The sequence below is a fragment of the Sciurus carolinensis genome, chromosome 3 (genome assembly GCF_902686445.1).
Source record: "Sciurus carolinensis chromosome 3, mSciCar1.2, whole genome shotgun sequence".
Classification (NCBI taxonomy): Eukaryota; Metazoa; Chordata; class Mammalia; order Rodentia; family Sciuridae; genus Sciurus; species Sciurus carolinensis.
The window spans coordinates 156,511,454-156,536,362 of record NC_062215.1 but is presented as its reverse complement, the minus strand read 5'-3'; the positions used below and the strand labels follow the sequence as shown (position 1 = coordinate 156,536,362).

Sequence of the window (24,909 nt, the reverse complement as noted above, 5' to 3'; positions counted from 1 at the left end):
CTGAATTGGTTTAGATAACTTCAGTCATTTGAACCCTGAGTCATGCAGAGAAGGCCAAATCCTTTGGAGAATTCATAAAAAAAAACAAAAAAAAAAAAAACAAAAAAAAAACTCAGACCCCTGTCTCCTCTCACTAACTCTGGAGTGTACTTACACTCAGCAAAAGGAGAATTGGGCCTAATTAGAAAAGTCCAGCTAAATGGAAGTCTGAGTTAATGCTTTCTACAGTTAGTAGACCACTGAAATTGTCTTCTAATCAAGTTTCTTTTGTTCCACATGCAGTAGTAAGCATTAAACAAAAGCATTCTTTGAAAGCAACGATTATCCTGCTAGACTTGGTTCAGATGCCTCAAATGCTATAAACAATTAAGGGAAACCCTTTTAAGGACTGTTTTGTTTCTCAACTTCTTTGTCCCCACAGCTCTTGTTAATGGAATTAAGTTTGCACTCGCAGCACTTCCACATTTACCACCAATAAGAGACTGAACTATCAAGGCAAGGGCTTGCAAACACAAATGAATGTCATGGATTATGGATCCAGTTTAAAAAAAAAAAAAAAGACCCAATGATGAACTAAATTTCCCATTTTCAATTACAAAAGAAAATGTGAAATCCAAACAAGGTGAAAAGTAAACAATAGACAACCTTTCACAGGAACGGCCTCTCAACATTTCCTCATCTTTGTCATAAAGCAATAAACACGGGTATATTGTACTCACTACATAATGTTTTCTCTTGAGATGGAACAAAGACACTCTAAGGATGCACAAGAAGCATTACCCCTAATGAGGATTAGTTGAGAGGTGTAAATTAACAGCACAAGATTAGGAATGTTTGACGTGGTTTATCTGAGTGTTAAAGGTGCAGTCCCCTTCTCTGAAACTTTAAACCAACAAGATATATTATTTGCATAAGACTTTCTCTTACCAGAAAATGTTTTGTGTCTGATATTTCATGGTAAGTTTAAAGTCATCTTTGTGTGGGAACAGACATTTTTTTATATGTGCAGTTGGAACAAGCTACTATTTAAAATAGCCTGCCAAATAGCTAGCATACATCAAAGAGAAGGCAATATAAATTGTAGCAACATGCTTATTCTTCTGATAGTGTGGTTGTTTTCTAAACATGGTTGTTAGCTAAAAGACCTGACTCAATTTAATACAGGAACTTTTCGATGAGGGGAAGTTGTATCAAAAGGCCTCTGAAAAGCAATAATCAATCTCAGTGTGGAAAGGAATGATTAGATGGGACAAATTTAACATTTGGCATTATCGAACTTTATTGGTGGGGTGGTGGTGCTGGGGATTGAACCCAGGGTCTTGCATGTGCTAAGTACACATGCTCTACCACTGTACCACTGAGCTACACCTTTATACCCTGACACAGTAAACTTTGTAGACATCCATGGGACAAGACCCATAGAGAATTCTGCAGATTTTTTTTTTTTTTTTCGGTAAGAATTTTTTAGGTCTTTTGTGATTCAACTCTGAAGCTGAAAATGATGGAGGGTTTGCTACACCTTTGACTTCCAGGCTCGTGTGTTCATGAACAACAAAGGGCAAGGAATGGAAATAGGTATCAAGACCAGGAGAGAGGAGACAGAGAGACAGAGTTGACAGGGAACAGCTAGTTTCCCAGCACAGACACCAATAGACAGGTAGGCGTTGACACTGTACCTAGAGAGGCTGCCCTCAGCGGCCAGGCCCTGGGAGTCATCGAGGACATTAGGTTCACTGCAGGAGGGGTAGGGAGATGAAGCATTTAGGGAAAGAAAGTGCAAAAAGAAGAAAAAAGAAAACCGAAAGAAAAAAGAGAAAAAAAGGCATGCAACTTTCTGTTTCCAGGAACCAAAAATAAATAAATAAATTTAACAGAACAAGGAAGGAAAAGGAGACAGTCAACCATTTCACCTTGTGCTGGGTTTGTCAAGACATAGGACTCAAGGCAATGGGGAAGGAAGGACTTTGGATGGATAGGACTCTCAGAGGAGTGGTCTGTTTACTGGTCAAGAGTTAAAATGAGCTCAAATGGACAAATGAGCTCTGAGCCGCATTGCAGAATGAATCCGTAGAAGATGACACTATCATTCCTTTGGTAACCATTTGGTTAGGTGGTTATTATTTTTAATGTATCTCATGTACATAGTGTTTCCCTGACCAGGACCCTGCTTCTTGTGTAATCTGACATTATCACGCAGAAACCACTTACCATGACTTGCCACAACCAAACTCTTGGAACCAATGCCATTAAGAAAAGCAAAGAAAGAACTCAATTTTCCCTGCTTAGTTTTGCAGTGAAAATATAAGTAAATGAATGGAAGGGAGATATCTTGGAAAATTCACATTTACTTCCTTACCCTCCATCCTCTAGTGACTGAATTGTAAATGGTAAAAGAAGAAACCTGTCAGGTTGGTGGAAAAATAATTATTTATTGATTTATCTAGATGTAGATGGACTGAGACTTGTGAAAAGAAACTATGTTATACTTTGTTTTTCCTTTGTGCCTAGCATTGAACCATGAGGCACTCAAAAAATACTTATTGAATTGGGTGGAATTAAACCATTTAGAAAACTGAAGTAGTCCCCCCAAATTGAGGTTTACTTGACTGTTCAAATAGTCTCTGTCCCCAAGAAGAGGCTAATTTAATTTAATGTGCAGAGACAGTATTACCTTTACTAGTCTTCTAAAATATGATTCAAGTCCAAATGAATTAATGTATTAACTTTTCTGAATTTCTAGTATATTTATATACTATAGACATTTTCTCCCTGGAAACAATTTCACCCATTAATAACTATGTAGAAAGGGAATTGATAGTCTGGGTTATTTTAGGTAAATACCAAAAATCCTTCTATTTAAAATTCCTTTTATTCTGTGATTTATTTTAAAAAATAAATAAAATAAATTGCTAGCTTTATTCTTGATATAACCTTGTACACTGCTAGCAATTTCTGATATCTACCAATATTAAATGCTTATGTGACTTCACATCTCTTTTTGGACATACTGTTGGGCTTTTTTTTTTTTTTTTTTTGGTTATGAATTGTATTTATAAAGCTTTTTTTCCCTCAAAGGAAAACTACCAAATATTAGGTTAATAAACATACAATGATAGGAACTTTTATATATTATTTAATATCTATAATAGTTAAAAGATATATATTTTCTTAAAAATATACAATTTACTTTTTAATCATCTTTTATCATTTCCCCCTATTCTTTGATATTCTTCAAAGGTTGGCTTTATTTCACAAACTGTGTTTCATTAGTGCAGTTTTCATGAGCCGTTTGTTAAAGGATTTGAATACAGGATAATTATTCCTATACAAACTTTTTATCTGATAATTACAATGTGTCCTGAGTTATTATTTTCTGTGTGTGAATAGGCATGAAAAATATTATGGGTATTAAAAATAAACAACAAGCTAACTAAAATCCCATAGAGTCAATTCTTTGGAAGAATTCCAATTACTGAAGTCAAATTATCATTGTTTTTTAGATAGATAATGTTTTACTCTATGTCAGATCATTCTCTATATGATACTTTTATTATATCTTAGAAGTTTTAAAACATATTCTTAGATGGCAGATAACACAAAAAGGAAATATTTAAAAGAGTTTAGTCATGGAATCATAGAGCTATACATAGAAAAATTATTTTAAAGATCACTTTGGTCAACCTCCTCATTTCACAGAGGGAAAAATTTGGGCTATTGTTAAGTGACCTGTGCGAGGTCCACAGAGTGGCATAGGTCCCTTTCTGCTTGGTTAAACATCCCTACCTCCAACTGAACACTGATGACATATTAGAAGACCAAACTTTATCAAATATATCAAGCTGGTCCTAAGCTCTTGTCAAATTCTCATTATTTGCCTAGTTAATGATGTATCTGAAATGTAAGAATGCCATTGGACCATCATAAAGAAGACAATATATCTATTTATGGAAAAATATAAAGAAGAGACAATGTTTTGATGAGAAATTGGGGCCCTTCTACTAGCCTGGTCTAGAAAACTGCAAATTATTGCCTGCAGGTTCCTAGTTGAAAGATCCTTTGTGGAATGGTCTCTCTTTCAGTCTTTGTAGAATAACATGAGTGTATTTTCAGAATTTCTACCTTTGTCCCCAAGTGCAGAATACAAGATAGTCATAGCTCTTTACCTTTGGCTGGGTAACATGCCCACCTCAGCCTGAGGTGCAGACATGCTGGAGACGTGACTGGAGAATCGCCTTCTTCCAATGGCACTCAGGAGGTAAGCTTCCTGTTCACTTACCACACTGGGCATGCTTATAGAATCGTCTGAAAGGGCACAGAGGCAGAATGTATTAAAAACTGTGATACTAATCAGAAAACACCAACCACAGTTGTACTTAGGTTCCATCCCTGGCTTGAGCATAACCCTAGTGCTGTCTCTAAAGCTGAATTATCACTGGTCTCTGTACAGGTGGAAAACTAAGACCGCATGGACCAATGACAGCTCTTCAGGTTCACCCATCTCCCACCATCCCACCATAAAATAAAAGTAAACTTCTTGTCTGTTTTACAAGAATATTATTTGTGAAAAGTTGACAGGCACTTGCAAATTAAAGATCTGAAAGCTAGAACTATATACATTTATAAGACATTCCAGGAATAGTTCAATAGGGAGCTTGTTATTGAATACTTAAGTACATTTCCTTGACATCTGAAAACTACTTTCAGTACATTTGTTATCTCCTTTTGTGAGAAAGACTGTTGCAGATATTTTTGGGAAAAATAGTTGAGAAACTTTAAAGTTCAGAAAAACGTTCTTATTTTAACTTAAATTTTAAAATTACATATGTAATCTTGTTTTCTCTATAAAAACAGAAACTAATGTACTCAAATCCATGTGAAAATTAACTTTAGCACTGTACTTGAGACAAGTTGACCTTATTCTAAATGAGTTAATGTTTATTGTTGAATATTAAATATTCTTCAATAAGCATATCATGTTTTGGTGAATGTATGCTACTACGATCGTTCAATACCATTTATTTAAAATAAATAACCCGTGATAATATTTCTTTTCTAAAATATATTTTAAATATATATATTTAGACACATACCTTTATTTCATTTATTTATTTTTTTAATGTGGTGCTGGAAATCGAACCCAGTGACTCACCAGTGCTAGGCAAGTGCTCAACCGCTGAGCCATAACCCCAGTCCCCCCATGATAATATTTCTGATTGAACTTATTTTGACTACAAAAGTTGAATATGAAAAGCACTAGAAGTTTTAATTCACTTTATAATGACTGACTTGAAATTGATTCTAATTATAGAATGACATTTCCTTTTTAGATATGTTCACAGAGAAATTAAACTTATACAAAACATGATAGGATACCTTAAGCTAGTTCTACAAAGGCAGCTCCTAGATTCCACTGACTGCCCCTTATTTGAACTCATACCACTTAACACTTGCTCCCCCAATATTTGTTTGGTGATTAGTCACATGCTGTCTTTCACTAAGCCTCTTGTTAATTGTTCTATGTTGTGAATGCCTATCATATCCTCTGTAGGACTACATCTAACATCTTAGCAGACAACGTGTCTCATTCTTCCTTATCTTATGTCTGATAGGTCTTAATTACAGGTTCAATAATTAGAAAAAATAGTTTAATTCATAACAGGCAAATATCTGGCTTTCATACCCCTCTGCCACATTAATTAACATATAACCACATCACAACAACACTTCACCATTTGTTAGCAACCTGCTTTCATCGGAATGACTGTGCTATCTGAGTACAGAGATATTAGCCAAAAATTGCAAGCCTCCTCCTGCTCCTGACCGCCCATCAGTATGTGAGTGTTGGCTCTCAGTCAATGATATCCCTAAGATCTTAGCCACCTTGAGTCTGGCATTTATACATCTTCTCTACTTTTTATCTGTAGCTCCTTCCCACTAATAGTCATCTGCTTATTCACAAGTTTTCCTGCAAAGTAGGTTTCTTCTAAAAAAGAAAGGTAGTATCATTTCCCATCATGAAAAAAAAATGATTACTTCAAACATTAAAGAAAAAATGAATTTTATCTTAAGTTCTGAACTATTACCAGGACTTAATGTTTATTTTGAACCACTGATCCTTGTCTTCCTCCTTGTGTTTCTCTCTCTCTCCCTCCCCTCTCTGTATTGGGATTGAACCCAGAGACACTTTGCCACTGAGCTACATCCACATTCCTTTGTATTGTTTATTTTGAGACAGAGTCTCACTAAGTTGCTTAGGGTCTTACTAAGTTGCTAAGGCTGACCTCAAACTTGCCATATTCCTGCCTCAACCTCCCCAGTCACTAGGGTTACAGGTATGTACCAAAGTGCCCAGCACTCATTTTGTTTATTGGGCAAGACTTTTCAACACTTCCCTAAGTAGAAGTTAAGGTGAATTTCCATGAGCAGTCACCAAGGTGAGTTAGACATATTAACTCTACAGGTTGAAATCATCACTTTTTCTGACTAACATTTTATCTGACTAATCCAGAAATATTACTGATAAGTGTTTTAACAAAACATTTCTTTCTTTTCCTTTTCTACATACCCAGCTGTAGTGGAACACTGAAACACTCATTCATCTTAGTTAATTAAAATTCTAACCTCAACTCCCATTTCCTCTATTTAGTCAGTTCAGAGATGGGCTTTTTGCTGTTTGGTATGCAGAGCCTGAGTGAGGATCTAGATTTCGTTCTCAATCTTAAGGCACTGAAAGCACAACTTTGCAATAAGTATTATATCAGGGTGTTTCAAAACACAAGTGGAAAATAACCAATGCCATTTAGAAGCCCCTTAAGTGATAGTGGCTTATAATGGAACATCTTCCCCTACTTTTACTTTTTAAACCTATTCCTGTTAAGGATATATAGGAAGTGTTTCTTGAGAAGATTTCCCCTCATTTCATAACGCTGCATCTTCAGCATATGCTTTAGAAGCTCCTAGACTGACCCCATCTCTGGGAATTTCTGAACTCAAATTTGGGTGATCCTCTCTAAAGACAGCCAGTTGGTTTTATTTTGACTGGCATAGCCAACTGGTCTCTTCCGAACCCCAAATATACATTTTGCCCATTTCCCTTGCCCAGTGGGGTCATGAAAGTGCTGGTTATCCCCATAAGCAAAGTGTCTAGGAGAAAAAGAAAAGAGTCATTTATCCACAATGTAAATGAGTTAGTAGAAAAGGCTGAATGTATAATCTCAAAGAAAAATTAAGGGGTCTTCTAAAGATTTACTTTTTGCCTGAATTCTTTCCAAATGACAGGGACTATCAAGGAATTCATAGACGAGCAGGAGTCACAGACTCATTCAAAATTCCAATTTGAATCCTTTTTTGTGAGCATGACTGATGGGATCGGAATTGGAGATGGTGAAAGGCAGAACTCCTTCCCAGGCCCTCACTGACGTGGCCAAGCTGTCTCCTGCCCAGATTCTCTGGAGTGACCTACTTTCCTCATCCTCCTCGTCAGTCCGACTCAGGGTGTCCTGTGAAGCCTGTTGGGATGGCTCGCTGTCCTGCTCCCAGACAGTGCCCGTGCCAGTGTTAGAGCGGGACATGGTGGCCAGGCTCAGGCGGTAAGCAGAGGTGGAGGTGCCCACAGTACTGATGGATGTCTTCCCTTGATAGGCTGGAGAATGGAGAGACCAAAGGAAATTCAAATGAGGCTCTGGAAAAAAAGGAAATGTTTGCTTCAAAGTTCTCCCTGACCAAGTTTGTCTTTTAGTTAGACAGTCCTTAGGACAAAGTATAAAATGGATTTGGGAATGTCAACAAAAACAAAACAAAAACACAAAAAGAATCAACACTGACCACTGATGCACTTACAATCTAATAGTCTCAATGTTGGCGAGAACATACATCCCTAACAATGCACAGTGCTTTGGCAATCTTTTCCTGTCTGTTGCTTCTGTTCCAGTTTCCAAGGCTGGTCGGATACAAATTAATTTTAGCCTGAATTGCTACCTCCAAATTGCCAATTTTTATTGACACCAATATGCTTTCTGACGCAGCATATGGAAATAAGAATAAATCATGTGATATGAACCCCACAATCAAAATTAGAATACATAACCGGGTGCAGTGCTGTATGCCTATAGTTCCAGGTACTTGGGAGGTCAAGGCAGAAGAACTGCAAGTTCAAGGCCCTTCTCGGCATGTTCGTGAGGTCCAGTTCAAAAATAAAATAAAATGAGATCCAGTTCAAAAATATGAGCTAGGGATGTAGCTCATAGATAGAATACTCCTGGGTTCAATCCCTAGTACCACATATTCCACCAACACACATAAAAAATCAGACTACATAATCAAAACTTCATTCTCATTCTCCTTTTCTGGAAATTATGATATATAAAGTACCTCTCAGTTCTATCAGATTTATATCAGATTACCAGTTTAAGCAGAATAGTTGAATGGCAATGTGAAAATTTCAATAAGAGTTTGCCTGTCAAACATTTGTCTTTAACATAATTGTTTGCAAACAATAAAAGTTTTAGAAAGAAAATAAACAAATGAAACCCAACACATAATATTTTACTTATAGATAATAACAGCCCTCTAATGGCAGGGTTTTTCCCCCCTTCCCCAGTAATCTGCTGTTTATATAACTGTAAAAAGTAAACAAAGCAAAGTGAAGCCAAAGAAAATCTTTTGAATAGTATAAATGCCTCTTAGCCTGCCAACTCTAATTTACCCCTTCCCAGTTTCATTTGTGAAAAATTAAAGTCTTTATAATTAATCACACAGAACTGGTTTAAAATCACCTCTACCTTATCACTTTCTCTGCATATAAGTTATTTAACCTCTATGGAGTCTCAATTTCTCCTTCAAATGGACTTTTGATGATGCATCTTGCATGTATTTGTGTGGATTAAAGGAAATAATATCTGCAAACAATCTATCATATAACAGGTGATATACGTGAATCCCCCTTTCCAAAAAGGAAATCAAAGAATTGAAACAGGTTTCCCTCTAATTAAATATTCAATAAAGAGCTAAACTACCAAAATGAAGATTGAAAAAAATATGTAGAAAAGGAATAAAACTGAACTTCTATTGTACCCCTTTGATTTCTGTTTTCTTGTTGACGATGATCACAAAGTTAAATCTGTTAAAAATGATGGGTAGCTTAGATATGGTTCCAAAAAAGTGGAGTATCCAGGGGATAGGGATTCTTTGTAGGTTGTGAGCTCCATTTGTACAACGAATTCAAAATATCTCCCTGCAAGCTTACCCGATCCACTGTGAACGGCTTCTTTTAGGATTTTTAGTTCACTGTTGAACTCAGCAATGAGCGAACTCTTACACAAAGGACGTGGTATGAAGCGCCGCTCCAACTGGTCAGCAATGTGTTGCCGGGCAGAAAGTTCTTCGTGATTTTCTGCTGGTTGGGCCAGAAGCTAAAAGGAAGGCATAGAGTTCTCAGGGCCTTAATTTCCTCATCTGAAAACTAAGTTAATTACTATAGCTACTTCAAAGTTTATTGAGAGGAGTGATTAAGGTAGTGCTTGTGAAGTTCTTAGAACAGTACTTTCTCTACACAGGAAGTACTTAGTCTATACAGGAAGTGCCTTCATTGCTTTGGTTCACTGTCTCCAAGAAATAGAAGTATGAAAAGAACAAAAGTAGTTGGATAGATGTGTACTAAATACCTTGGAGGAAAAGTATGCCCTAAATATCTCATCTTTTTCATATGTTTAAAGTAAGATCTCAGTCATACCACAGATAACAGGACAACAGTCTCCAGAGGATTCCATTGGGCCAATTCTTTTTATTTTTTTAAGGGGAGGGGGCTAATAAATGGGGTGAAGACTAAGTTTTACAGTTTCTGATAATTGTGAAGGTACTTCTAATGGAGATTTTATCATCTGGACACATGTTGGGACTGTTTCCTCATCAAGCATGGCATTAACAGGCCCAGCTAACTGGCTTCAGCACATCCCACAGGCCTGCCTGTCACAACCCTGCCTTCATGAAGAGCAGCGCGTTCAGAGCTTGTCACTCCAGGGGAAGCATCCACCGCACCTTGCACTGGATGAAAGGGCGCAAGAGCACGAAGATGGGTATCCGGGTCCGCACAATGAAGTCAAGGAAGTCCCACAGGGCCAGGCCGCCCACCTTCCGCAGGGCCATCTCCTTCACCTGCAGGCTCAACCAGTACCACTGGCTTCCCAGCTGCCTCTCAAAGCAGACGAGAATCACCTTCAGAGCTTTACACCAGGAAAAGAGAAAAGTGAGCCTGCGGGCTAGTGCTTGGAGGAACCCTACCCTCATCTGCTACCCTGGATGCATCAGGAATTTTTCTGAATTTCTAAATTCCAATCATTTCCAAAGACTCAACATGCACTCCTGAGCGAGTGTTCCTGACATCAAGGCAAAAAAATTGTATGATAAAAATGTTTTGATGCTAATTAGAATATAAATATCTTCATTAAATGCATTGAACTCCTATTTTTGGAAATACAGAGCAAAGTAGTCCACAAAGTTGAACCCCTGGTTCTAATGACATTTCTACTGTCACTTTGAGCCTGCTAGCCAATGTTTGATTCCTACCATTCTGCTCGCCACCATCACCTTCATCAGCATAACACAACACACGAGTTGCATACAAGGGGCTCAAGAACAGAGATTCTGGGGCCAGATGACTTGGATTTGAAATCTAGCTTGACTTTGTGTCTTTAGGCAAGTTACTTAACCTTTCTGGGTCTCAGTCTCTTCACTCCTAAAATAAGAATGATATTAACTTCTTAGAATTGTTGTAGACATGTGAGATTTCACTGTGGTGATTGTAAAGCATAGAAAACACTGGTTGATGAATAGTAAGTGCTCAAAATAAATATTAAAAATCAAATTAAAATAGAGATGCAGTAGTCTGACCAAGTAAAACAAGTAAAAACAAAACAAAACCCTTCTTTAAGAAGGCAGAAAGTGGGGAGGACTGAAATATACTTACTCAGCAAGTGTTTTTATCATATCCGTGGTGTACATAACAAGCCCTGTTTCTCCTTTAGTCTCTGTGTGCTCCCCGACTTCACGGAGGGCTCTATGCCAGAGTCTGGGTATTATTTAAACCTGACTTTTTTTTTCATGCCTGGGGTAACTGAGCACTTTTGTGGGTAGGTTCTGGACACGTGCATTTTTTTCCCTTCTCCTTTTTCTTTCAAACACATCTCTTTTTAACACTGTCAAACATCCCACACATTCCCAACTCCAAAGCCCCATCTTTTTTTTTTTATTGTAAACAAATGGGATACATGTTATTTCTCTATTTATACATGGAGTCAAGGCAAACCATTTGTGTATAAATTTACATAGGGCAATGTTGTTTGATTCATTCTGTTATTTTTTTCCCTTCCCCCCCACCCCTCCCACTCCTCTTTTCCCTCTATACAGTCCTTCCTTCCTCCATTCTTACCACCCTCCTTATCCCTAACCCTAAACCTAACCCTAACCCTAACGCTAACACCTCCCACCCCCCATTATATGTCCTCATCCGCTTATTAGCCAGATCATTCGTCCTTTAGATTTTTGAGATTGGCTTATCTCACTTAGCATGATATTTAATCAGTGTGTCAGCATTTGTCTTAGACGCCCCACCAAGATCTGCTTTGGATTTGAAAAATGCTAGGCAAGATTTTCTCAACTTTCTCCTTTTGAGATTTCCTGTTGTCAGTGCTTCTTATTTTCACTGCTATGGTAAGAGTGGTCTTTTCCCCTCTCTGAGTTCATTCAGGGCCAAAGAGTGGTTTTCTATTGTTCCAGGGAAGAGGAACAAGTTAAAGGCAGGGACAGGCTAGGGGAAAGTTGAAATCCAATCAGAAAGGGGACTGGCAAGCCTATAGGGAAAGAATAAGTGGCTGGCCTCACTCAACTAAAGATCATGATGGGAATTTAAAGATGACATTGAAAAGGAAAAAAGAAAAAAAGTGAGTGGGGGCATAGTGCACTGCAAGCCCAGCAGGTCTAACTGTACAGGCTGTGGACTGCCCAATCCCAAGGGCTCCAATCACACAGTGACAGATCAATGGGCCCCATGAATTGTTCAACCCAGTGTCCTTGTATACCAGGCTGTCTAGATCTGATAACAGCTATCAACTCTCACAAGTGATCTTGTACATAATGAACAAGAAGGAATCTTTTCTACAGATACCTTTCTGACATGCCCCAGACAACTTATAAAAACAACAAAGTAATTTAGGCATTGTAGATATGAAAGTACTTCATTCTGACATATGTTTACTGAATAAAACCAGATTTGCAAGGGTGTTTCTTGTGCAAGTGGCTTCTTTAAATACTTTGAGGCAAGTTGGAGGTGGGCGGGGGGCGGGGAAGCACCCACCCAGGTATGCTGCTTGGCTGGTGGACTCAGCTAACCCTTCCCTGCGCAGATCCTTCCCTGCATCCCCCGGGGTGGAGCAGTGGGCTGGGGAGCTCTCCAACATGAAGTTCTTGCTCCTAGACGTGCTGATGATTCGGGGTGGCAGAAGCACATTAATGACTGTCTGCAGCAGCAGCTGCACCTCAGGCTGCTCCAGCCATGGGCTATCTGAAGGGCAGATTTTGGGAGAGGAAGCAAGCGTAAAGGAAAACAGTCACAAAGTAGACTTTCCACATTAGAAACAGAAAAATTCAGTTCTTTTTCCAATTCCAAACTATAATGCCCTGGAAATTTGGGTATTTTCCATCAAGTACAGCTTCTCCCATGGACAGACACCGAGTTCCTGGCACCTGAGTATTCTCCATAGTTGGTACCCAGAGGTTTGCGTTCTTAGCCAAATCCCCTGCATTCCATTTCAACCTTCTTTCTTTTTGTAAATACTCATAATGAACTGACCTGACATTTGAGGCAAGCGTTTCCTAAAAGAAATCTCCCCTAAGAAGGAAGAGTAATGAAAATATATCAAAACTGAATGACAGTGGCCGGATTTCTGCTAACCCCAGGGGAGGATAAAGTCCATTCACCTGTCAATTCTCATCATATTGAGATTCACTTCAACTAATACCATTTTCATAACTGAATTGAAACAAGGTACTCCTGTTTTCTGCTGTACTGAAATGATTTTAAATAGGACGTATCTTCTAAGAAGGAGAGCAGAGAAACTCTTGTTCCTGGGCAGCTAAACTGAAAAGAAAGAAAAATTCTTATTTCCTAAGGCAACCCTATTTAAACAATTCAGATCGACTTCACGTGATGGTCTTGATGGGAAAAAAGAAATAACCACTAGATATATATAAGAAAACACAACAACACTGATAAGTTTCCTTTAGTTAAATTAATCAGACCTTTGCTTCCAGATCCTACTGTGAGCACAAATGGGATGAGTAGATTTAAAAGCATCCCCTCCCTTCGCTCTTGATTGGTGAATGGGGAGATCACATGGCTTAAAGGAAAATCTTCTTTTAGAGCCTGTGCAGCAATAATAGAAAAAAAGATTAATTGACCACCACGCTCATTTATTATGTTTGTTTTCACACAGCATGACGGAGATGGTGACCCCCTGCTGACTTCTCCTGTAAACTATGAGTTTAATTGTCTTCTGTGCAGCATAGCAGATTCAACCAAAACTTATACTGAAGCATTTGCTACATTCCTAAAAAGAACAATATCTTGAATATTAAATGGAAAGTTATGACACTCACAGTCAGATACAAAAACAACCTGTTTCCCCATTAATTTTCTCCATGTTTCCACCAATAAATATTGTAGAGACAAAAGGAAGAAAATGAGAACTTGCCACTTGCTCCATTTGAGAATTATTAAAAATCCTCTGATCACTGCCTAAGGCTTTCTCTGAGACAGGAAGCAATGAGCAACAGAGAAAGAAATAAATGATCTTTGCAAATGGGTCATTAAAATGTATCACATTACGGATATCATTACCTTCCTTTATTGTGGTAACCACAGCTCTTAAAACATCTGCTATCATCTACCCATTCTGTGGATGATCACCATCAAGTTCGGTAATCAGGTAATGGGTAGGCAAGCTATCCATGTACTTCACTTGCATACTTTCCATTGATCACAGAGCTTTTCACTGATGTGTTGCTCTTTAAAGTTGAGTGACAGAGAAATAGGGGAATTGTGATTCTACACTTTTTGCTTTGAGAATGATTATTTTAATTTTAAGAAATAAAGTGGGGGAAATTTTTAAAAAGTGCCCACAATATTCAACCCACAATTATTAAAGAAAATTAAGATATTCAAAGTCTAGTAATAACATTTGAAAGAATCTCATATTGTAATTCTTTCTGAAAATAACTTAAAACCAGATTTTGAATACTACTGCCTCTTTTAATTAACAATTGTGAGCTGATTATCAGCAAGCTATCATTTTGCACACATTTTAAATGTCCAAAGTAGTTTCTGAAGTGATGGCAGGACTAAATGACTCTGCTATTTTTGAGATCTCAAGAAGAGTTACAGAAGTACAACTTAGGGCCACGCTCAGGGCTGAAGCTCCAAATTTATCAAAGTTTGGACTTTTGTTTCACAGATTTTGCCCAGCCTTTGCAGAAAGAAAAAGAGAACACCATGATCTGGTGCCTCCACCAGCAACTTAATGAGCGTGACAAACAGGTAAGGCAGTCACACCTGTATCTGCAATGCTACAAGCCGGACAACAGCTGTGCTGAAGGGCAGAGGTGGTGAGAGATAAGGGCTGAGATGAAGAAGGGGTAATCCATCAGCAACACTGGAAGGTCCTACCACTCCCATCACCTGAAATACAAACAGAGCACATGACCAGCCTTGACCATTGCAATTTCATGCAGTCGTAATAAAGGAGATTCATTCAATAATAATAATAATAAATTGAAGGTTGGACATGTTACTTTCCATCTTTTCTTTCTCGTTGACTTTTTCTGAAGGCACGTAATATCTGGAGTCAGTCGATCATTACACTGGATTTAGTCAAGGTTTTGTAGAATGTTGTTTATAGCTAACTATGTAAATAATGAGAGATGAACCAAAAAGCTAGTCTAATCAGGGGATAGGACGCTTACTTATGGATTCAAAGGAGTGCGATCAACATTCTTGGATGAAGCAAATACTGACAACAATGATGATGGCAACAGCTCTATTTGCACTAGGCATTACAACTACAGATTTATTGCTCAACTAGTTAAGCAGCAGATCCCATTCAATGAAATGCTCCAACATGGTTGCCATACATTGTACAAAACCTTGTCAGGACCAGACTCTAGATATTACATAAATGATTAAAAATATATTTTTTTCTTTACATAAATCCTAGACTGGCCGACTCATAATGTCATTTCGTTCTTTAAAAAAAAACCCAAAAAACGAAAAGGCCTTTTTGCATTTTAAAGTCCCCACCCCAGACTACCTCAACCTCCAGCCAACTGTGCAGTCTCCACCACCCCACTCTCCAACTGGCAGCCCTCAACTCTCAGCGCAACTTCAAGAGGCGAATTGTCAAAGTAGTGCATGAGAAGCAGCACACCAAATCCCATCCGGAGAGGGATGTATCTCCCCACGCACTACCTTGAAATGTACCTCGCTATTTTCAGTGTCACCTGAGCCATCAGTTTCATGGGTAGGTGGGGCACAAAGTGGTTGACCTGTAAATCTTCATTTCTGAGAAATCAATAGCAGAGTTAAACTGTGCAAAGTTTTATAAGATTGCCACTTGGCTACTCACCAGATTGACACAGACATTGATCAGTGACCTAAGGTGAGGCAGGAAGGATATGATTGGCTGCCTCTGAAGTGTCAAACAAACCCCTTCAATCAAATTGCTGGCTGGCTCCCACTCAACCTGTCGCCTGGAATACAATATAGGAGCCATTAGCAGGTTGGCTCCCTTCTGGAGACAGTCTGAAATAAGTGAATGACAGTGATTCTGACGCCATCTAATACAGGATGTGTGTCTGAGACAACAAAGTGCTTCACACGGGATGAAGTTTACCCATGTTGTTCCAAAAGTACAGAGCACACTGGGAGGGGAAGAAGATACTGAAAGCGCAGCAGAGGCACTCCTGCCCCACCGACTAATGAGACAAAATCTATTGAAGAAAAAAACAGAGATGATGAATGGGTTGCATTTTAAGGTCCCTGTTATAGGCCGTGAGGGAGGGTCCTAAGTCTATCATTTAGAGACCCATCACAGGGGTAATCACTTGCAAAAGAACAACAGAACCCCAGTTGCATTTCTGAAATCTGTTCATCAGACTAAATCTCATCAGTCTTTATACTAGATTTCTCCTAACTGGATCTAAGTGGCTTACCTCCTGTCAGAAAGATCACGCTAGAAGAAAACAGCCTATTTTAAAAGTGTTCTTATTGGCCTCCCAAGAAATGATATTTTTGGCTCCTTCCTATGATAGTGTGAGTGGTGGTGCACATAACCAATGAGATAAACATGGGATTTTCTGTAAAAGAAATCAATCCAGTCTGTAATTGTCCCAGTAACGAAAGATTCATTCCTCTGACTTCAAAATAACAGATTGGGCTTTGCTGATATCAACACTATTTCCATATATTTTCTTGGAAATACTTTCTAACCTTATATTTCCTACCAAAATGGAATCTGCAAAGACACAATGAAGATATAGTCATAAATGAGAATGATTGACATCCCTGATGCTGAATGCCCAAGTAACCTGCAGGCCAGGTTCAGTCAATAATTCTTGTGTTGAACTGTGTGACCTAAATAAGTTAAATTCAAGTCAAGTTCATATACATCATGCTTCCCAAGAAAATTGCCAGCAATTTGGCCACGTCCATGCTTACTCCAGATATCTACTTTGGGGAAACATGATGTTATAATGGGTATTTGTCACTATGTGACAAATGGGCCAGTTTATAGAGATATTTCACATCTTTGGATATCTAATTTTTAAGAAAAAGAATATATTTTGATATATACTGATAAGATAGTTAGAAATCTTTGATCAATCATTTACTAATAGACACAAATGCTCTATTGGGACCACTAAAGAAGTAGTACTTTAAGAATAGGCATTTATTTCCATGTCACCAAAAAAGAAACCTTGAAATTATATCTAGCATTCATCACCATGGTATAAAAAAATGTAAGAACAAGTCATCAATTATTAGCATGAAATCATTGAATTTGTTTTTTTTTTTCCCAAATGCCTCCTAAGGGGATCATAAACATGAAAAAGATCACAGGCTAATACCAAGAAAAGTTCTGACAAACTTAACAATAAGTGCTATAAATTCTTGTGTAAGACTTGGTCTGATTTGGGGATTAGTTTAAAAGGAAAGAAGAGGCTCTCAAAAACCCAAATTTGAAATTTCTAAGTTAGTGGGAACACTAGCATTTATCAATTAAACTATTTTCTCACTGCGACTACAGTGTCCAAATTGGGCTCACATAACAGAGGCACCAACTAATAGGAAGGGTACCCCTGGATATTCCTCAGGATACTAAACATAAGTGGTAAGGATGTTCATGTAGAACTAAACTAAATTGGGCGAAAAGGTGAACATTAGGTATTTGTTATTAATCCTGTATCTTTTTAGCTGCTGTTTGTCTGACTATTATAAAATTTGTCACTTTCCCAAGTTGCTAACTAAATATGTTAACTAACTACATTAAATACAGTACTTTGGACATCAAATTAATTTTCCTTCTCTTCTCAATTGTTATTTGTAAAGCATATTCTGTCTTATTTCAAAAGGGATGGAGTATACTAATTGAATGTGAACTTCTAATGTGCATCAGATGAGGAAGATGATAAATAAGAAATGGGTAGATTTTTAAAGATGAACACATATATTTTTTAAAGAAAAGATAATTTCCTCAAAAAGAATCCAGCTACTTTGGCACTCAGTCCTGATTAGCTAGGCACATACACCAACAGAACACTTTTGAGTCATTCATTGACTCCAGATTGACCTACTGTCTTAAAAAATGCAAATTCTGACTTCGAGGTTTATAGTATCGACAGCTGACTCGGAGTTCCCTCACCTCAAGGTTGGCATCTTATGAATTTTGTTGAACATTCTATCCAATCTCTTTAGAATGAGGATAAGGGCTGGCCTCACTGCCTCAGCTGTCCAGTCAGTAATGGGTAGCATCTCCATGATGTAACGCCGAAGCCCACGGCTCTCCATCGTCTGGGTGTCATATGGTGCCAACTTCAGAAGGGAATGTGCAATTTCTGCCAACCTAAAATGATCGTTTTAAAGAGTAAGCATAAAATGCTATACTAGGAATTTTCTCACACAGCATCATGCTAATCACCTCCTGTCAATACACCATGTCCCTGAACGTAGAATATTCTTCCCAACATTCTCCATCCTTCTGCTCTTCCCACATATGTAATTGTAATGGTACCTGCATATACCTGCATATGCATAGTAAGATAATCATATTTTATACATACATATGTGTGTGTATACATATGCATATAAAAGAGAGCCTTTTTTTTTTTTTTTTTTGCAGTGCTGGGGATTGAACCCAGGGCTTCACGCATACTGGGGAAGCACTCTACTACTGAGGTGCATCCACAGCCTGAGAGCCTAAATTTTAATGAACAATAAAATAATACCAAATGTCCAGGTAAGCTTCATGGCTTCAATACTTTCTCACTTACCCTAATCAAGGTCAAAGATACCCTGTAAAAAGTAGTATCGGTTTATGTTACAGTTCAAGCAGTTCTTTGAGCTCTATTTTCACTTCTCTCCCTTGGAGCCTCCTCCTCTTTTTCTGCCTTGTATCTGGATGCTCTTGCTCTGCTCAGTTCTGCAGGTGGTTGACCCAGTGGACTGTACGAATAGCTCTGATTTTGGTTGTCTATACTTCTCAGATTTCCCAGCTTGGTTCCACATAGGAACTATCAGAGAGAAAGTTATTCTTTTCTAGATTGGTCCAGGCTCTCAGTTATCAGATCAAGTGCCTGTGTTTTAAGTATAGAATTTTCTGCAGGGGAATTGGACAACAAGACTTCCTGGGCAAATCTGGTTTTGGGTAAATGTATTATTTGGTTAAATAAATAATCTTCAATCCTAGATATGAATTGCCAGTGTCCAAGTAATAAAAATCATTGACATATAGTTTAAAAGCCAATTTAATTTAATTTTGTGTTAAGGAGAAAGTATTTAAAATCTTATTTTGTTTCACTGTCAAATAATTTTAAGGTAATTATTTTTTAATTTATTAGACATCATATTGCATTGTAGTTAATTTTTTTCTCTTAGTCCTTTAACCTTAGAGATACCTACTGAAATATACATGGATCAATGAGATGATCCTTGAGATTTTCTTCAGACCAGTCCAGGATGAAGGGAAGGGGAGTGATTGGAGACCTTTATTGAATCTGGATGATAGGTACGTGGAAGGACTTGCTATATACTCATCTTTCTAATGTTCAAGATTTTCTAAAACAAAAATTAAAAATATACAGATTTCTGGGTGCATTCCTTGGATATTCTTGTCTGTTAGATCTTAGATGAGTCTTGGGAAACTGTATGTTTTCAGTTTTCCTTTTAAGTTATATTTTTTTAAGACGTGCCAACCAGAGGCCAAATGTATGGAACCTCGCTGCCTAAATGACTATTAAGGTTTCTTCCAACCCTGAGACTCCATGAATCTAGGAAGATTATCTTCGGAGCCTTTCTGAGGCAAACTTGCTTTAAAAAATAGCAAAGCTGATTTCAAATACCTCTGTATCTCAAACTCCCTCCTCTTTCAGTGTCAATCCTAAACAGCCCTAGCCGATGGCTGGTCCCAACACTACCATTTACATGTGCACTACCAGGTGACATCAGGCCTTTCTGTTCTCCTCCCCATGAGAATTTCCCTGTTCCTGCACTCAATTTCTATAAGCTATTTATCTGCCTGGCTAGACACATTTTGATTCAAGCTAAAGATACATATAATAAATGATAGTGGCTTAGTATATTACACTTTCTAAAGAAATTTGTTTTCAGAGGAATTTTTAGGATTTCAACAAAGAGTAGACTTTTCAGTCACTGTATTAGGTATATTTTTTAAAGCATACATCTTTTAAAAAATCAAGCTCAAATCATACAACATAGATGGAAGAGAATTCCATGAATGGGTATACACTGCCTCTTTTTTTTTCCCCCATCCAACAAGAAGCTATGACTTTATTAATGATAGAAACAGTACAACTTTCAAAACGAGCTGCAGCTGCCCTTTTGAAACACCAGAAAAAGGTTCCGGCTTTGATGGTTACATTGTTAATTCTATCATAGCATTTACAATATGTTGTTCTTCAAGACTCTGACAGCGCTTGACACATATGCTTGTGACATGACCAATTCTATATCCTTAACTTTCGTACCTGTTTCATCACCTCTTCCTCTTCACTCACTTTTTGTACAGCTGGAGTCTGTGTTTTCATGAATGTGTAAGACAGCTTCACCTTGAACTTTGAATTTCTCAGCAGCTGCTAACTCTGCTTGCTGAGATAAATCTTCAGTCTTGGTTTCCCTCAAAACTGTGTAGGTATCTGAAGCTGAACTCTTTGTAGACATCTGGTTTTGTGATGACAAAGAGGATTTTCTTAGATTTTTGGATAGTGACTCTAGTAATCCCTGTAACCTGTCAAAGACCCAGTTCTGTCATAGCCTTCCGTGCCTTCTTTTCACTCCGACTCTGTTTTGCTTTACTCACTGCTTCTTCATTGATTTCAGCTGCAGCTGCCAGCTGTGCTTGTTGGGTGCTTACTTGTGTGGAATCTTGTTCTTCAAGCTCTGGTACTGATTCATCACTGTCAGAATCTGTTCCAGACCCTGTATCAGCTTGGGGCTGTGGCAACTCCTGCTCTGTAGCAGGGATGGTTTCTGTGGCTTCACTGGGGCAATTTGTGCGGAGAACACAGGACCAAGATGGCAGCAGAAAGAGAGCGAGCTAGAGCGTGACCCACCTGTTGCAGGAGGGAGCCTGGCCTACATTGTCTCTTGATAGCATTTTGTACACATTCTGCAGTGATCCTCCTGCCTCAGCCTCCCAAGCTGCTGGGATTACAGGCGTGCCCTACTCTTTTGTGCTACCTTGTAATTTATTTTTGGAGTCATTAGCTACAGAAATAGTCTAAAGTTTGACGACTGAACCTCTATGACATCATCTAATCTATCCTACTATATTTAATTTCATTGGTAGTTAAAAAAGTCGGGACTAGGCCTGTGGACTCAGTTTTGATTTTCTGACCGGAGTACTTCACAGGTGATGTGTGTTTCCTCTAATAGATACATGATTCCTGTCGTCACACCCGTTATGTGTTCACTGCCACCGGAGGTCACTATACAGATCCACTAGTACCACTGTGTACAACATCAACGTTGTACTCTTCCTCTTCTCACATATTTAATGGTGGCATTATAATAAAGAGAAATGTTGACTCCTCCAAAAGACAGGAGAGATGGCAAACTTACTGGAAAGAACCGTGGTGGAAGAACTCTCCAGGTTCTCTGCCTGGAGAATCACAGCCAAGCCACTGCCTCTCTAATTCCTGGAATGCAGTACAACCTCTTCGTCCAACCAGCTCCATGGATGAGAGAATTTACTATTGTACAAGGCAACTTATTTCATCTTTGGCATTCCATACGATCAAAAGCTCTCCTTCTTAGGTCCCCACATTTCCTTTAATTTCTTTCTAATAGGATTAATTCTGGAAGCAAAAAATCAACCCATCTTCTTCGTGGCAACCCTTCATTAAAAGGAAATCGTTCCTGTCTCTTCATCCCCAATGTCTTCCCTTCAAATAGAATATTCACATTTTTCCTAGACATTGTGTGTGAATTTAGGTGTTCTAAAGAAATCATTCTAAACAGCTAACACATCTATTTGTTTTTCTATTTCCCTTAAGTGAACCATGAAGAACATGTTCTTTTTAATTCTCAGATTGGGTGATAGATCAGTGTATCTATACACAATTTTTTCTTTTCCCTATGATTTTTAAGATAGCAACGAGAAGTATGGAGAAATGATCAGACTGTCTGCGTTAAGCTTGAGAATAATACTTAGAGCTTAGTTTGAGTCATTTTAGAGATTACTACCTGAATTCCCTTAATCCCTGGAGTTAGAACAAAATGAATTTGCTTTGGAGCATGAAATAAAATTTCCTTTTCATATAGTCTTTGCTGTATTATCTCATGAATTGTCTCTTGGTTAAAAAAAAAAGAAAGAAAGAAAGAAAGAAAAAGTTCCTGGGTCTTTTCCCATGAGAACACAAGAGACTTTCCTTTTGGAGGGAGAGAGAGAAATGAGGATGGGGAGGGAAGAAGATGGTTAGAGGGAGGAAGATCATTGCAGATTTCATTATCTTACTGTTTTGACAGCTCTGGGTAGGGCAAATGAGGCAAAAAAAAAAAAATTCCTTTAGGGCAGAGAATCTATCTAATCAAGAATATTTTCCCTGAAAGCCCTGTAATCAACCATATATTTTGCAAATGCAGAAGTATGGGTTGTTTCCGCACTACTTCTTAGCTCTTTGGCTCTATCCAAATTCTTCCCTCAAATAGCTCCTGAATTTTGTATCATCCCATTTCTCCATCTCTTTATCAAATCAAATCAGATTTTTTCTTTAACCAATATCCATTCTTATGCCTTTAAATATTACCCACAATTCCTAAACTTATATATTTAGTTTGACTTTTCCATATTTCTGTGTGCTTGATTTATAAAAGCAAACCTTAATTATATATCCTTTGCTTGGTAAAGGGTTGCAACAATTTGGATTTGTGTCTTCTTAGCAACACAGAATATCTCTATTTTGCCAGAGAACTTACAGGTCTGTCTTTATCAAAGCTTATTGTACAACATTGCATTAATAGAACACATATAATCTATTACCTGGGCAGTAAACTTTTACCCTCTTACAGATCCAGGCCATGAAATAAATATGATCTCGAATGATGTTCTCCTGACTCCAGATTGGTTGCTCTTGCTGAACTGCATTGTGACATTACCACAAGTTTCTAAACATCCAGCCATGTGAAACTAACCCTTTATCTTCTGTGAGGATGTTGTTGAGGACATCATTATCATAACACTCTCTTTCTTTCTAACGAACAGTAACCAGGAGATATTTCTTGTTCTTTGTTATTTTAATGTAGTAGTATTTCACCAAATAACTGGTTGTTTCGTTTCACCAATAACTGGTTGTTATTGACACAATAATTTTGTAATTGATCACTTTTCACTCACTGCTTTGATAATCCAAAAGCTCAAATTCATGGTTCATAATCATAACATCTAATATGATTTCACAATCTATTCCCTGTGCTAATCTTCTCAGAGAAACAATTATCTTCCTTCTCATTTTTTTATATTGCTCTGACACTCTGATTTGTATGTTCTAACCCTCTGCATTATTAATTTTCTAAGTTGCTTCAAATCTTTTATGAAAGGATAAATACATAAATAAATGCAGGTGATTATATACCTGAAAAAGTATGTTATAGTTATTTTTTATGCCTCCTCCATTAGACTGTGATGATCTTGGGCACCAGGGCTTTATTTTATATCCCCAGGGTCTGTTTATTGTATCCAAGGTCTGTGCCAGGCACTGAGCTAAACCCCTTAAATTTTAGCTTAACTTTTAAGAGGTCTTGGCCTCTAGAGGGAGCCCCAGGCCTCTCTGACTCCAGTTGTCCCTTCCCTCCAAATGCTGTGCTTCATACATGTTGTCAAATTACAGGACAATCTGTAAACTCTGCTTTCCTGTCTTAATATTTTCTCTCTGTCCACCTTGATATTTTTCTTTTTCTCTTTTCTTTCCTTTTTTTTTTTTTGATACTGGGGATTGAACCCGGGGTGCTCTACCACTGAGCTACATTCCCACCCCCTCCACACCACCGTTTTTTTCCCCTTATTTTGAGACAGGTCTGGCTAAATTGCCCAGGCTGGCCTAGAACTTGCAATCCTCAAGCCTCCTAAATCCCTGGGATTATGGACCTTGACTACCAGGCCTGGCCTGAGAATCTTTTTTTGGGGGGGCGGGCAGGGTTACCAGGCATTGAACCCTAGGGTGCTTAACCACTGAGCCACATGCCCAGCTCTTTTTAATTTTTATTTAGTTGCTTAGCACCTCACCACTGCTGAGGCTGGCTTTGAACTCATGATTCTCTTGCCTCAGCCTCCTGAGTCACTGGGATTATAGATGTATACCACTGAGCTAGGTCTGAGATTCTTTTTGGTAGCTATAATGTACACTTTACCAGAAGGCTTAGTATGATATGTATCCAAGTCACAGGCAACAAATCATTTAAAATATCTAATTTGGCGGGTGGGAGGCTAGCTGGATTGAACTCAGGGGCACTCAACCACTGAGCCACATCCCCAACACTATTTTGTATTTTATTTAGAGACAGAGTCTCACTGAATTGCTGAGGCTGGTTTTGAATGTGTGATCTTCCCATCTCAGCTTCCCAAGCCACTAGGATTACAGGTGTATCTCACTGCACCTGTCAAATATCTTTAATTTTTATCCTCAAGGATAAAAATCCCCACATCTCAGCCCAACACACATATTGAGGCTGGGGGATAAAATAGACAGTTGCTGTAAATAATAAATAATTGGGTTCAATATGGATGGGGGCTGGTTCCAAAGGAAGGAAATCAAACGCTAATATCTCCAAAGGCCTTCCACCTCCTTCTCCAATCTGTTGCCACGGCTACCTGCCTCCTGGGAATTGTTCCTCCCTGCAGGGAATTATAGGGGTTACTAATGAAGTACCACCTTGGCGGCTCCTTTCCTGCCTTTCGGGTAGACATGGAGAGGCTCCCCTGGATGGCTTCTTTCCTACATTTTGGCCCACCTTTTGGTCCCTGGTCATGTAGGCAAGACAAGTGGAGAAGGAGGAAGTGAGAACAAAGGAAATCTGAAATGTACAAAAGGCGCAGGACACCTCCAATTCCTCGGACACCCAGCTCTGGGCTC

At 38.3% G+C, this 24,909-nt stretch overlaps 1 protein-coding gene and 1 pseudogene across 7 annotated transcripts in view; both read right to left on the bottom strand.

Moving 5' to 3' along the window:
* Unc80 (unc-80 homolog, NALCN channel complex subunit) overlaps positions 1 to 24,909 on the bottom strand; it is a 206,871-nt gene that overhangs the window by 11,949 nt on the left and 170,013 nt on the right. For 5 of the 7 annotated variants that reach the window (XM_047544569.1, XM_047544570.1, XM_047544574.1 and 2 more), the window contains 10 exons: positions 17,967 to 18,167; positions 15,672 to 15,795; positions 14,603 to 14,728; positions 13,294 to 13,417; positions 12,350 to 12,556; positions 10,036 to 10,220; positions 9,245 to 9,410; positions 7,463 to 7,642; positions 4,164 to 4,302; positions 1,677 to 1,733 (listed from right to left, as the gene is read on the bottom strand). In XM_047544569.1, coding sequence (XP_047400525.1) covers positions 1,677 to 1,733; positions 4,164 to 4,302; positions 7,463 to 7,642; positions 9,245 to 9,410; positions 10,036 to 10,220; positions 12,350 to 12,556; positions 13,294 to 13,417; positions 14,603 to 14,728; positions 15,672 to 15,795; positions 17,967 to 18,167 — 1,509 coding nt within the window. The remainder of the gene's footprint in view (positions 1 to 1,676; positions 1,734 to 4,163; positions 4,303 to 7,462; positions 7,643 to 9,244; positions 9,411 to 10,035; positions 10,221 to 12,349; positions 12,557 to 13,293; positions 13,418 to 14,602; positions 14,729 to 15,671; positions 15,796 to 17,966; positions 18,168 to 24,909) is intronic. The other 2 variants (XM_047544573.1, XM_047544575.1) reach the window with 1 other exon arrangement.
* On the bottom strand, positions 20,196 to 24,743 carry LOC124981324 (nascent polypeptide-associated complex subunit alpha-like; annotated as a pseudogene).